At 37.7% G+C, this 15,941-nt stretch overlaps 1 protein-coding gene across 6 annotated transcripts in view; it reads right to left on the reverse strand.

The window, feature by feature from the left end:
* LOC132126551 (SLIT-ROBO Rho GTPase-activating protein 2) overlaps positions 1-15,941 on the reverse strand; it is a 293,384-nt gene that overhangs the window by 226,676 nt on the left and 50,767 nt on the right. For all 6 annotated transcript variants that reach the window (XM_059537856.1, XM_059537853.1, XM_059537855.1 and 3 more), the window contains 2 exons: positions 7,937-8,099; positions 2,024-2,086 (listed from right to left, as the gene is read on the reverse strand). In XM_059537856.1, coding sequence (XP_059393839.1) covers positions 2,024-2,086; positions 7,937-8,099 — 226 coding nt within the window. The remainder of the gene's footprint in view (positions 1-2,023; positions 2,087-7,936; positions 8,100-15,941) is intronic.

A 15,941-nucleotide genomic window follows, 5' to 3' on the forward strand; every position in this document is an offset into this window, starting at 1 on the left:
TTTCCCAGGAGAAAATGTGTGGATGCGTAAGGGGGAAATCTAGTCGCCATTCATAGAAAGCCAATATCACGGGTCCTCCCTCCTACCACATTTGAGCCCAGAACACCCCACCCTGAAAACCCCAAACTATTCCTTCCTCCCCCACAAAAATGAGGAATACAAAAAATATGTGGCCAAACACAAAGGGCATTTCTAATTGAATTTCTTCTCCCAGTGAAATTAAAAGCTTGAAATTATTAGGATTATTTCGCTGCGATACTAGGCATGTATGCATGGAAGCCTTATGCAATGCTGTGTATCAGAAAGCAGAACTCCCTTAATGCAGCTGGATAATAACATGGCTTACAATCCACTGAATCATCCCTGAATTTTCAGTGTACCACTGCTAATTTCGGCACTGCCGGGGAGCATGGGTCTCTGTGGTGGTACGGATACTGTCAATAAAACAGTAATCATAATGCCACTGAGGGTTAAAACTGAAGGAGTTCCCGATAAGCCACTTTCCAAAAATAGGGAACATGTTGGTATCCCACTTCTCCACTATTTTTTATAAAGTATAAAAGGCACAAGTCTCATGTTGTTATAGTGACATAATAAGAGGTTACACAAATCATCACTTAAAATTAACACAGTATCAAAACAGCATTAAAGACATTACGGTCTGTATTCATCTAGCTCAAGCAATCAAGCAATCAAAATTAACAATACACTTATTACACTTTTATTACACATTTGATCATCTTTGTATATTATTTTAGTTCATAAAAATACATTCGTTCAATTTGTGATTTTGATAATGCATTTGTAAATGCTGAAATTAACATAAAACAAAAATAATAAAAAAGACAAAAGAACATCAGTAACACTTTATTATAATAATAAGGTTCATTATTTAACATTAGTCAACATCAACATGAACTCAGAATGAACAACACTTTTACAGCATTTATCAATCTTATTTAAAACTTAAATTAATAATTCAAAATTAAAAGCTTATTTAAAATATCAATAAATACTATAGCAGTATATAATTTATACTAAAGTAGCACAGCATTTAGTGATAATTTATTAACAAATGAGAAAGTCTTTGTTTTCATAAAGAGTTTCAGGTCTTAATTCATACCCTGTTCATGAAAAGTGTCGTGACCTCATGTGTGGAAACGTAGCTTGTTCATATTGTCCATTTCAAAAATAGCATATTATGTGGCAAATAATTAGAACAGAATATATAAAGTGATTGATGCTTGATGAAAACTGTAAAGCATACAGCATAGCTGGAATATCAGAAAATCTTCTATGACTGCATTAAGTAATGAGTGAGTCTGTGCTTGACCCACAACTGTTGCTGTGCATTACCATCCAAAAAGCATCATCACCATTTGGAGAGCTCTTATACTCCATAGTGTTCCTCTGTGCCACTGCAAAAGCAATAGATCTGCTTTAGTGTCTCAGGTGGGCTACACGCATACCAGCAGGTTAGATTAATTGCTGACTGACGACCATAATTACAATCATTCACTACTTGTTCATACTTCCTGTCTTACTAAGGAATTAAATGGACTTTCTGGTAAGATATTGTTTTGTTCACATACACACAAACCAATTTCAAGGCACATAAACATTGAACTGTTCCTTATAGGCCATTTGGAAACTAGAATTCGCACACACCCTGTAACACAACTACACACGGGGGAACAGTGACTAAAAGCTCTCAAAATATTTTCAACAAAAAAAGAAAAAGTAACTATAGTCAACCCCACACCTCAAAAATACTGATTGGACTACAACCACGAGAGACCAGAATAACCACTCGGCTGAAGCAGAGACTCAAAGCCTCATCGGTGCAGAAGGCTGACGCAGAGGAACCAAAGATATTAAGAGAAAGAAACTGAGGATTCATGCATTCTGTTTGAAAAACTGAAAGTGACAAACAGATAATGAAACATGGAAAAACTGAATAAAGACGACAGCCTCAGATTTAGTGCTGAAAATAAAGTTATCTTGACTATGCTGTGCATCTTACCGTGTACAACTCATTGAGGACCTTCATCAGATCCTCCTGCAGCTGGAGGCCCACTTCTTTACTCTGTAAGAAAGAAGAAGAAAAAAAAACATTAGTATAAAATAATAATGGTGTAGATCATGATTATCAGTAGTTTCCTGTTCTCTATTACAACTGATAATCTGTTTTGGGCTGTGAGCCCTGAAGCTGTCACTGTTCAACTGATGAGATGTTTTCTGCTTTTTCAGTAATGGATGTCATCACCAGCTTACTCAAACACATCTAGCTCAATACAATCTCGCCCAAATGGTCACATTATACTGGAACACTGCACACTGGGCCGGATTAACCATTCAGGCATTTGGGCACATCAAAAACAGGGCTGTTCAAAGAGTTTTCAAATAGCGCACAATGGCCAAAGCTTCTTTCGTTTCAGTTGTAAATATGTCATATTATGGAAATAAAATCGGTTGAAACATCAATTTATTTTTGACTTTAAAGGAAAAAATTCCCCCAAAATCATGTGAGAACTATCCCTTTAAGTCACTAGTGTTGCTTCGTTCAGTTACAATAGTAACTTGTGCCCTTATACTTATATATAAAGGTTATACTTCTGTTTGAGCAATTCAAAAAAACTGAAGTGTACAGACAATGCAAAAGTATTGAATTTCAGTTCAGTGTTAATCACAACGAATGTAAAAAACGTATCCAGCTGAACTTGAACTGGAAAACCTTACTTATGATCTTGATAAGACTTCTTCTTAAAGACAGTGGAATAAAGTGGTCTGGTAAACTCTGTGTAAAATAGAAATGGTGGTTTGCTGTTCTGGTGGATGCTGGATCTTGTAAGAGGAAATTCGGGAATGAAGGCACAGCATGACCTGAAAATGAAGTGCTTGCGAATTCAAGTCCAAACTTCAATCGCTGTGGGCTGATAACTTGGGAGCCGGCCAAGAAAATGTCTAGCATTCACTGAGGGCTTTGACTCAGTCACTCCTTCCCTATTCCCCACATTTACATTTTTGTGAGTGTTCCTGTTTCTGATGGTCTGAATGAGGCTTTTTAGGGCTGTTTTTGGTCATATGTCAATTAGCCCTTGAGTTATTGAGGATGAGCAGTGATGGAAATGATGGAAGAGAAAAGAAACACGAGGCTGAAAGGAGATGAAGTCTGAGCATGGGTGTAAAAGACAGAAGGGAAGTTAAGGGTGAAAGAGTGAAATAGAGTGTGTTCACAATATGTCAATCTTCACAGACAGTGATCATCAAATCACAAAGTTCCCTTCATGTTCCATTCAGGATGGAAAGACTGGAGTTCATTTTAACCCTTTAAAAGCTGAGATGGATGAGTAGGCTGTGGGGAGATGTCCCATAGGAGATCCCCTTTTAGGAAGTCATTCATAATGGAGCTCTGATGGGTTTTATTTGGAGGCAGTGGACTGAGTAATATGTGAGAATGCACAAGAACACCCAGATTTAGAGCTGAGAATAAACTGCCTGTCTAAAGATGTTCACTTCACCTCTCTAAACATGTCTGAGGAATTTTGTCAAGCTGATTGAGCTCATAAATTGGCATTAAAACACAGCAAAAAAAAAACAAAAAAGACAAAAGTTAAAGACAAATGTTAAAGACAAATGAAACAAGGCCAAGACAAGATGGCTTTCTATTGCATTGCCTTCACTGGCTGCAGTCAAAAACAAATATATCTGTGTATATTAAGAAACAAAGAATCTTAGAATCTATAGATTTAAATATATTTCATACAAATAAATAATCTAATTAGGTACATTTTTCTAATTATTTTCATTTTTATTTGCAATGATGTAAAACATTTCATTTATGCATGTCATTTTTTATATTAAAATTTATTTAAATATAAATAATACTGCTGTACAAGGTTGAAGTTCTATCCACAAACCGCTATAATGAGTTTTTATTGTATTAAAGTGTAAAAGATGCCATCAAAAACATGTTTTATTGAATTAAGGCATAAAATGAAAGAAAATTATACATCTGGTTTATTTTTGTCAAGTGTGTTGTGGCCATGAAGTAGGGCACATTTTGTGTACATATATTCAAAAGATAATTTTCAAAAATTGAAGTGCATTAGTACTAGAAAGTGAATCTATTTTTTCAGTGGAGACTGAAGAAAAACTTTCATAAAAAGTTCATAAACCCCAAAACAACTGCTCAAGCTATAAACGGCTGGTGCAATAACATCACTGGAAGCAACCTCAGACCAGCAGATTTCTCAAGTGGAAATGCAAAAAAATACCTCCAAACAAACATCCAAAGACTTTTATGAGAATGTTGTCCTATTACATTTTCCTGTCATGTGTGGGAGATAGTTCAGAAGTCTGCCCTGCTGGTTTGCCTAATTCAGACCAGTTCAATAAGGAGCATTTGATGGATTTATTCAGTCTGTTCTTTATATTAGGAGTGTAAGGTCTAAGCTACTTCTTTCCACTTTTCCTTCCTCTCTTGCTCCGCCTCTCACAGAGACACTTAACACTTCCCCTCCAAGCAGCATTACATTCCCGCAGTGCAATGGATCTTCAGGAGTGCGGTCAGAGCAGGCAGAGCTGCCTTTCTCCATCTGCTTGGACACACACTCCAAAGACAACACAAAAGAGCCCCAAAATATGGGAGTAAATTATTGATTTTCCATGAAGGACCTATAAATCTATTGGACAACAGGGGTGAGGCACTGGGATGGGAGGACATGGATTTATGAGCCGTAATGGTGAGATGCACTTGTTAAATGAAAAAGATCACACGTTTGTCTGTGAGCTTGGCAGGAGATTGATTTTGGTGCTGAACAAATCTGTCAAAGAAGCATAATTTTGGGTTGTGTGTGAAGGGATTGGTTTACTGGCACTCAACATCAGTCACATGTCAAAGGATTGTTGATATCAGCAATGATTGTTTTTGCGCCACTGCAACTAATTCCCCCAATAAACAAGAGCATGCAGTTGAATTGATGAAAATCATTTGCCTTAATGTAAAAAAAAAAAAAAGCGAAACAATAAAACATTGTGCTTGTACTTTGGAGTGATCAGAGCTATTTCATCGGAGACATGCTTGAAAAATCATAAGTTCATCATAACATGAATAATGTTTGTTAGTTTGCATCCAAAGAACAGCCAATATTTCACAGTCTACTGTTTTTTCCTGGTAAAGAGAAATTTGTTCAATTTATTTTGATCATAGCTAGTGTTAGTGGCACTAACTGAGTCTCCAAAGAGGTTTTACAAACACGTCTATGCACCAATATCAAAATTCTGGCCGACATAGATAAGCCAATAATTATTTTCAGTAATAAATGACAGATATTCCACAACTTTTGAGCAAATATATAAAAAAATCAAACACTAATATCAATCAATTGTTTTAATCTGTACAGCTAAATTTACACATCATAATATTATAGTTAAGTATGAAAAACTGATCTTCATTTGCTGAAGATTAGTGTTTTTAAATACTATCTTTAAGTGAGCATTAGATGGCATCTAAAATATATTCAAATAGAACACTTTAAAATTTTTCATTGTAATAATAATATTCCTGTATTTTGTATCAAGATACTTTGTTCCATAAACATTGTGTCTCTCTACTATTTGCTGCCACATTTGATAAGGTAGAAAACTGCTTTACAATCTTTTTATTCTTGCTCATGAAAATATGTTTAAATGTAAAAATTAAATTAAATTAATTACATATCACATTATATTAGAAGCTAAAAGTGGTCAAATTAAATTGCTCTACGTTTCTCATCATGCACTGATTAAGGGAAACAGTATTCATCCAAATTTCACTGCCGAAGACTTCTCTTTCTCTGCTTTTAAGAGAGTTTTCTTTTATTCTGTGTCAGCGCTTATGGTTCAATAAAGTCGTAAACCTACTCCGGACACGGCTCCCTTGACTGTATTTGCATCTAGAGTGCAGAATTTCTCCAGCATGTCGTAGCACTTCTAAGACAGGTGGGAGGTGTGTGGCACTGGGAAGTGGGGTAAGATCAATTGCACAGACTTCAGCAAATCCTAGGAAGCCTCTAGAGAGAGGCCGGCCGGCATTCAATGAAACGACCGATATTCCAGCAGAACGAAGGGCCAGGTGAGCTAAACTATAAAAGAGAGAGACAGAAAGAGTTGTCGAGAATGTTGATAGGAAGGCTCATCTCTTCCTCTCTCACAGGAACTGAACAGACAGAGAGACAGCGGGAGAGAAAGAAGTGCTGATTGGGGTCTGAGAGACTCTTGCCGCTAGATATGCTGGGGAAAAAAATAGTCCTTTCTCCCTCTTGATTTGGAATTTTTAGAAAAGTTTAGAAGACAAAATTGCAACACACCTTAAATTATGCATAGCTGAGGCCTATATCACAAGAGGTATTATCAACAAAAAAAAAACATCAGAAAGTATCAAAACACCCTGCTCAACTGATGCATTGATGGGAGACTTTTAAATTGTAGTTCACCTCTAGAGTTCAATTCTCTCAACCAAACGGTTTCTGGTACCCACTTACCTCCATACTAATTCTTCCATACTACGGAAATCTGCTTGGGCAACCACATTCTTCAAAATACCTTCTTTTATGTTTCAACGGAAGACAGACATTTATACAGGTTTAACACAAGAAGAAGGTGAGTAAATGATTGCCGAATGTTTCTGTGGCGAGTGGGGCGGGGCCGAGGGACGTGGGAACAAGGAGGGAGGCCGGCAATGATTGGGAAATCAGTGACACCTGCGACCCACTGCCGGTCTCGAGTCCCACGTAGGAGATGGAAGGATATAAAACTGGAGCGACGACAGTGAAGGACGAGAGAGGACCAGGCCTGGGCTTTTAGTTGTGTTTTGGTTTTTATTTGAGCGCACCAGTCGTCCGTGAGGGGCTGGTGCGCTGTTTTGTGTTTATTTTGTTATTAAAGTTTCATATGATTGTCCGCCGGTTCCCGCCTCCTTCTTCCCGATGATTAGGAAGTTTTTATCATTACAGTGGTGCCGAATCCCGGGAGAAGGAGGGACGCGCTGCTGAAGATCCCTCGCCGCTGTGGGGAATCCGCGGTGCCATCGAGCTGGCGAGGAGGATGCCGCCATGGACGCTCGAGGCGGTGGGCTGGAGCGAGTTGCCGGGGACGGGCGAGCTCGCTGTTGACCGCCCGCTATCTGGAGGGGTTTTTATTTGAGCGCACCAGTCGTCCGTGAGGGGCTGGTGCGCTGTTTTGTGTTATTTTGTTATTAAAGTTTCATATGATTGTCCGCCGGTTCCCGCCTCCTTCTTCCCGATGATTAGGAAGTTTCTATCATTACAGTTTCATTTTTGGAGGTTCCTTCATCCTCTGAATAACTAAAGCTGGATTTGACCTTAAACAGACCAGATTGAACTAGATTCACCTGGATAACCAATGTACACTGCAAATGTGTTGATAAGAAAGCATGTCTTTCACAGCTCTGGGTCTAGATAGTGAGCGACCTGAATTCCTGCCTGTCTAACCAGTCTAAACAAGCCAAGAGGAATGAGACCCCAAAGGTTGGCTGCTTTATTGCATCTATCGGCTCTTTGATCAAGCTTTTTGCTTGAGATTATAGATTCTAATAATATCACTATCAGCTTTAATGAGCATAAACATGCATAAGAACCCACAGAAGATATGTTATGAACCAAACTGTTAACAAATTAATTTTACTATCCCCAATTAAGATAAATATAGACAAATTTGATCATATATTAGACATAAAATTAAATAATTATTACAATAATTAATCAAAGCAAAAAAGTCAAATTAATTCAAAACTGGCATGTCAGTGAGTAGAGAGTGATGATCAATTGAACTGAGAAGCAAATCAGATCAAATTCAGGTCAAATTAGGTCTCAAACTCAATGACCACTACAGAGTCTTTAACAGAAATCGACTGGTATGCAAAGATGAATGTCACCTTTTTGAAGAGGCGTCCTGAGTCCTCGCTGACCTGGACGAAGCGTGGGATGATGTTGTTGAGGTAGAGATCGCTGAGAGTGGCATGGTCTCGACTCTCTCGCTTCACCTGAGCCAAGAGAAGGTTCCAGCAGTTGACTGGAGACAGGACATTTTGCTCTTTCCTGCAGAGAAGAGCAAAGAAAAAACATTTATTATTTGCAGTAGTTGCAAAATAGCTGCAAAACAACTGATAAACAATTCAATCACAATACATAATCAGAAATAATCAGAGGAACCATCTGAACATAACCAAATGATCCGGGCAAATAATTTCAAGCCAAATAGATTTAAAACATTTAATATAAGGAGTAAATTCTAAATTAATTGTTAAAATAATAATGGGGTGTTTTCCCACACAATTTTTATACAGAAAACCAGGACATAAACATTCATAAACATTTTTGATAATGCAAATGAATCATTATATCACATTGTTATAGACATACACACACAGTTTTCAGTAATATATCAATAATACATCTGAAATGATCTTGTTGGTTATAAAATGAACAGTATTATGAGATTTATTGTGCAGTTTTGGGCCATTAAGTTTCCTGAAGATGACTATAAATTAATATGCAAAAAGTCTCATCGCCATCAGTCATCAGTCATTTAAACAACTAATGACTTCAGATTGCTTTGTCACTACAAATCACTGTGAACAGCCTTTGAGACACAGACATCATCATTACAAATAAATCAGCTCAAAAAAGCCCTCTGGACTCCTGCTCTGATAGGGAGTGTGCCCAGGATGTTAAATGTTACTCCAAACTCATACAGTCCTGGTATAGTTTAGAAGGGTACACATGGATATAGAGCCCTCCTGATAAACCTGTTGCCCTATATGTAAAGTTCACTCAAGGATTACAGAACAATGGATGTCACGCCAAAGAGGAATTCTGTTTAGCCCTGCATTACTCTGATCATATGCTGGAAGTATGTACTCAGCGGCCTGTACATGCCAGAGGAGACAGCTGATGCTGAGGGTCCCGTAGTAGCACATGAGGTGGGACCCGTTCCCTGCTGCTAAAATGCCTCTGAACGGGTGGGGCAGAACCTGACGTTTCTTCTGAAATGTCCACAGAGAGGGTAGAATCAGGAAGGACTGGATATAAAGAACCCACAGAAAGCATCCGGCTGTCTGTTAATGTTTTACAGACCGTCTGTTTACAGAGGAACAGCTAACACATGACCGTGGTCCTGCTGTTAACTGTAGTGCAAAGCATCTGTGAGAACTAAAACGTTCATCACATCTACCCAAACAAACAACAACTCTATCCATCAGTGGCATGCAAACTAATTATTTTATCAAGAAAGGACGTATTAAACTCATCAAAAGAGACGGTAAAATTTAAATGCTGCAAAACATTTCTAGTTAAATGAATTTTTTATATTAAACCGCTCTATTAAATAAGCACTGTTTTCAATATTACAAATAATAAGAAATGTTTTTGAGCACTTGATTACTGAAGGATCATGTGACACTGAATGGCTGCAGAACATTCTGCTTTGCATCGCAGGGATGAAATCTATTTGAAAATATTTTTAAATAAAACCCTTTTTTTTTTTTTTTTTACTTGCAATAATTTTTCACAGTTTTTACTATGTTTTTATCAAATAGTGTGAACATATCCAAAACCTATAGTGAACATATCCAAATCATTTTAAAATGCATGCCCAAAAACCATGCTATTTCTAAGACACATGACCAAAAGCATGTTATTTCCAAAGTACACTTCCAAAATCACGGAGGTATACCTAGCTAGCTTTGCAAAAATCAGACCCACTTTATGCTGCACAAATCATAGCAGGACATCAGCATCATCTGAACCCATTTCAGCATATTTAAAAAAAATTATAATAATATAAAAACAAAAACATATTCTGGGCTGAAACCAAGCACTGCTGATGTCCTGAAGTAGTCTGAGTCTAATAAATCTCAAGTGATGTACAGATGTGTATTAACACTTGTCTGACACCAGTCCTCCGTGCTGAAGAGCACGTTGGATTAATTATATCACTCGACGGGGATCCTGTCTCTTTGTACAGGACGTTCCCTCTGGCTTCGCCTGCCGACAAGACTTCAGACAGACACTCCTCCCAACGAGTTCAAAGTGAGGGGAAATCAGCCAGCATTCAGAGCTCAGCAGGGGGCTCAGTGGAGGTACATCACAGCCTGTTCTCCTGCTCAACATCTGTCAGTGTTGTGGAAAGGAATGGACACATCTCACTTCTTCGGTCCCCATGTAGCTGTTTTGATGATGGGATCAGAATAAAAAGACCAAATATATTGTCTTCATCAAACATCAAGGTATATGGGATCCTCAAGCATTACTAATTTTTGCAAAGGAAAGTGTTCTAATATTGTTCAGGTATATATTCCTTATTATTTATTTAACATTACAAATGTTTTGTTCTTGTAAAGTGTAACAAAACAAATGCTGACTGTTGTGTTTAAAAGATATTTCACCCCAAAATTTCCTTCAAAGACCTTCATTCATCTTCTTAACAAAAATTAAGATATGTTTGATGAAATGTGAGAGCTTTCTGACTCTCCATAGAAAGCAATGCAACCACAACGTTCAAGGCCCAGAAAGGTAGTAAGGCAATCTACAATTTTTCCTTTTTTTTTTTTTTTTGTGTGTGTCAGCCTTCACCGTGGTACTCTTGTGAAAGCATGGAGGAGAGTGACACAGAAAATGGTGGTATGTTGTACTGCTGTCTATACAGGGTCAGAAAGCTCTCGGATTTCATCAAAAATATCTAAATTAGTGTTTCGAAGATGAAAGAAGGTCTTATGGGTTTGGAACGACATGAGGTTAAGTAATTAATGAGAGAATTTACATTTTTGGGTGAACGGACCCTTTAAGTCTTTTTTATCTTAGCAACATGCCAACTTCAGACTCTATTGGAATGCCATTGTGACCATTAATCGAGTTGTAGCCCAAGTATAAGTAACTTCAAATAAAGTTTATATTTTAGTTAGAATGATACCTGTAATGAGTGGGGCGGGGCCGAGAGACGTGGGAACAGGAGCGAGGCCGATGGAGTGATTGGAAATGAGCGACACCTGCTCGACCCACCGGTCTCGAGTCCAACGGAGGAGATGGAGGGATATAAAACCAGAGCGATGACAGTGACGGACGAGAGAGGACCAGGCCTGGATTTTAGTTTGTGTTTTGGTTTTGATTTTGATTTGTGTTTTGTCTTTATTTTGATTATTAAAACCTTATTTGATTGTCCGCCGGTTCCCGCCTCCTTCTTCCCGATGATTATGAAGTTTGTACATCGTTACAATACCTTAGTAAAAAAGTTAAATATGCAGACCTACTGAATAAAAACACAGGCAGCAGTCACAATTCAACTACTATTGTAAGTAAATAAGTCTAGTGTGTTCAAAACACTATCCACTCTCACCAATAATGTTTCTCTCCACCAGCTTTCCCAGACACCCTTTACCCCCATTCAAAGAACAGCGGTTAAGAAGTGTAGCAGAAATAATTGTTTTTGGATGTTTTGGAGGCTACAGCTGAGGTAAAGAGTGGAATGAGATCTTGATATTTGCTCTGCCAATGATCGCACAACACTTGGGAAACGGGAAGAATGAAACTGGTTCGAGCATGTAGCAAAAAGTGAATAAAAAAATAAAGGTCTTGCACAACATGGGTTCAAAGAAGGCAAGTTCCTGATGGTAAACAACAGACATGTGTGCCAAAAATGTTAATGCCTCCATTAATTGACACATGGTGTAAGACATACTACAGTATAACATAAGGACATGAGAAGACAAGAATATATTAACAAAACAAATCTTTAAATCTTCCCAAATAGCAAATTATGTGGAAAAAAATAAGAATACAATAAGTAAAACCAACAGTCTAATGATTGTTGAATGATTAAAACCACCCTGAGGTATAGACAGCCCTGAGAAACATCCTCCCAAACACACTAATTTGCTTTTTCATATTCAAAGAAGCAAAACACATGCTTAACCAAATAAGATGGAGTCCTTGGAGAAACTAAATTCCTCTAGAGCAATTAACAAAGGGATGTTGATGAGATTAGCATGGCCCCTTGGCTGCCGGAAAGGGTTCTTCAATGGCTATTCAGACAAGGGAGCTCCGGGTCATTTCTAGAAGGCCATGAAAAAGCTGAGGTCACATGAGTGGAGGAATTGCCCAATTAACAGCAAGGTCATCGCAGACAGAACCGGCCTTTCACCAAAGGAGTGCTCCGCAAAGCCAAGAAGGGATCATTCCTAGGTGACATGACACCAGGGACGTGACACGGTGGCATGTGTAGAATTTTAAGAGATGAAGAATATGAAGAAATAATTATTGGCAATTGGTTGGAGTAGAATGATGGGAATTGATTGATGAAATTACTTCACAAAGCAAAACGAGAAGTTCTGAATGTACACATGGACTATGAGGAGAAATAAATACTCAGTTAGAATGCAATAAATTGCTGCTGGAAATTCAGCTTTGCCATCACAGGAATGAATTGCATTTTAAAATACATTAAATTAGAAAACATTTATGGTAGATTGTAATAATATTTCAAAATTTTTACTACATTTCTTTCAATACATGCATAGAGTCATTAGCTGAGTCTGCTGTAAACTGTGAAGAGTGACCCATTCATTCAATTTCGCTTGGAAGGTACATGAGAAGGCGTTGAGGGGAATTTTTCACTCAAGTGAGAAGTGTTTTACAAGACTTTGGTTTCTGTTCAGACATGATGCTGGGAAGACATCAGTCAAGCTAGTCAGACTGGAGAGGAAATGAAACTTGCCTTGCCTGCTTTCTCTTACTGTCACACACTTATGAAGAACAGGCAAACACACGAGAACAGACGGACTCACTTCCTCTAGTCAACTATCCCTGAGCTCCTCACAAATGGCCGGGAGTTATCATAAGACAGGATACTGCAAAACAGACAACATTATGACACTTGTATGTGGAAGTCCAGTGTCAGTAAATGTATTGATTTCTGTAGTTGACGATAAATTTGTAACACTAAATTACGTTTAAAAAATAAATGTAGAATAAAACCAGCTAAGCTGAATGTACAATATATGATAAAATATATATAAAACCTTCATAAATTCAATAAAACCATAAAAAGCACCTCCTATATACTTTTTATACAACATTTTAAAGAAATAGTTAAAAATCTTGCTGTAGAAAAGGTACATCGTCATCTTGCTCCGACCAAAGCAACCAAATGCACCTGACATTGTAATTACAACTTCTCAACTCGCATACAAGAGGACTTGAATGTACCATTAATGCAGAGATTATTTAACTAAACCTGAACAAGCTAATAAAGTTCTTACAGATTACTAGACACTTCCAGAAAGGTGTTTTGGATCAGGTTGGAGCTAAACTTTGCAGGAAGCTGGGCCTCTTTGTGCAGGATTTGATAACCCTGGACAACAATGTTAGACTACGAAATTTAAGACATTAGGAAGTGGTGAAACACCATATGACAACGCTTTAAAAACTTTGAAATGACGAAACCAGCATTGACCATAACCACTAGGGGGGAAAAGTTGAGAACTGGTTTGTAGTGTAATCTTGGATCAGCAGAGTGGACCATTAAGCATATGACACATCACCGCTCCTCTGTGGCACCAGTGTAACCACCACCCTTCTTATTTGTCATGTGTCCAGACGTTGTGGTGAGTGTCAGTTGCTTCTTTGTATCAACTCAATCCACTGTAGAAAATCAGGCACGCTAGAAATTTGGTCAGTACCATTGTGTGTTATCATTGTAGACTTCGTGTTTCTTAACCATGCTGTCCATTTATTGTCTTGCAACTCGTCATCGGGCCTCCTGCTGGCTTCCTGAACAAGTGACGCACACTGTCATACCACACATAGAGGAGCCTTTGAACCCTTAAATGGTAGAAGGGAAAGGAATTGAGCTGAACTCTACCCTGTAAGAACATAAACAGTATATTATCAGGCGTCTCCATAGATGCCCCTCAGTTTGTAGGTCGGGCCTTACCGACAGCTACGTTCTTTATGAGGAGAGGGACTGTAAAATCATTCCTTTATGGCATCACTGTCCCAGATGTTGCCTTTTGCCTGTTAAACATACAAATGTCAGAGCTGGATTCCAAGGGAAGGGTATTTAGACTGGATGAGATTACGAGCCGATTAGAAAATATCTCTCAGCGGGGGACATTGGTATCAGGGAGGACATTGGCAGGGGTTACTGGAAATTTGGTGTAGTGTGGGGGTGCTCAGAGGAAGAGATGGTATAATGCTGGCCTAAGGGGGCGGTCACACTGCACTTTTCATTCCGTTGACTTCCACTCATACGCATACAAATGCGTCAGACCGGAAATGCAAGCTCATGCAAAGAAATTTGCATTTTGCTGCGTTCCAAAGTTCAATTTTGGTGAACTCTGACCTGCGAATTCGCATCACGTGAAGAAGTGGGACCAGTAGAAGATCGATACGTCACTGCGTTAATTCTCACTACAGAAATTCAAAAATTGAGGAAGCGGAAATTTTAGCCGTAGCACAGCGTCCTATTTTATATAATACATCTTTAAAGGATTATAAAAATAAAATTAAAAAGGAAGCTGCATGGTTCGCAGTGTCAATGGAAACAGGAACAGATGGTACATTTGAACACATTGTATAATTTTTTTATTGCTTAGTGTGTATATATTTATATACAGAGAAAGAGACAGAGAGTAAAATATAATAAGATGCTTTCGACGCTGTCAAAAAAAACCCAGTACAAGCACATCAGAATCCATGTTGTGATAACTGAGGGGAAACCTTGGTGCCTGATGTTATATCCTGCTCCCGCCCATATTCGCAGCGGCATCCGAAAAAGTTTTTTTCATTGACAATGAACACTGAAAGTCTAGTATAAGCGCCCCTTAATGTGGAAGGAAAAGTAAGAAATATGAGGAAATAAACAGAAAAGCACAAGAAATCATGTTAAAATGAAGAAACGAGTTCTCAGAGAGGAAATGCAAGCAAAAGAGAGCCAAAAATACATGGAGAAGTTTTCTTAATGCTTAGACTTAGAAAAATCATAAGGCAGTATCCTAAGATATGACATTTTCTTCTTCTTCACTCATTTGTTTCCATCCATCAATCCATCCATTATTATTAATTTTTTTATACATTTGTTTCATTTAAATGTAGATAAGTTCAAATAAAATTTTCTTCTTCTTCTTATTGATTTAAATTATTGATATTGATCATAATTAATTATTACTGTTTGCTTATTATTTCACTATTTCTATATTTTTCAGGAACATTTGTTTACATAAAATTCGTTTTATTTAGATAATTGTTCAAATCAAAATAACAAATACAATCTCTCTATTATTATTATTGATTAATATTAATACATTTTATTTTTACTTCATTTTACTTCATTAGCTCATAGAGTCATTTTTCAATTTTCAATTTTTGACAAATTTGTTTAAAATGTTCAACTAAAAATAATAATATTTAAGCTTTTTTTTATCACTATTATTACAATTAATACCTGAATTTTTTTCCAGTAATTTCTTAATCATTATTCTATAAAATGTCTACATTATGACATATATTGCTGTTGACCAAAAATGAATATTGGGGTATACATCCACCGCTTACACTAGATCACAGGTCTCCATTTGAAACTGAACCCCCCTCCCCCAGGGTGTAAGGTACACAGGGGTCTCATGTGCACCATGGTCTGGGCACAGAGCTGTCACACAAAACTGCTCTCAAAAAAAAATAGTGCTATCTATTGATTATTTCTAGAAGCTGTCAGAGAGCCGTATGTCGACTTTCCCAGACCCAGCCTCTAGCACTCAAACTATTATATTAGGAACCGAAAAAAGTCTAGTGCAAATACAAAGAGCAAAATAACGTGAAAAGACAGAGAGTGAAAGAGGGAAGGAGTAAAGAGAAGCACATGACAAGGTGGAAAATGAAAGAAACAAT

Source organism: Carassius carassius, chromosome 44 (assembly GCF_963082965.1).
Source record: "Carassius carassius chromosome 44, fCarCar2.1, whole genome shotgun sequence".
In the NCBI taxonomy this organism is placed as follows: Eukaryota; Metazoa; Chordata; class Actinopteri; order Cypriniformes; family Cyprinidae; genus Carassius; species Carassius carassius.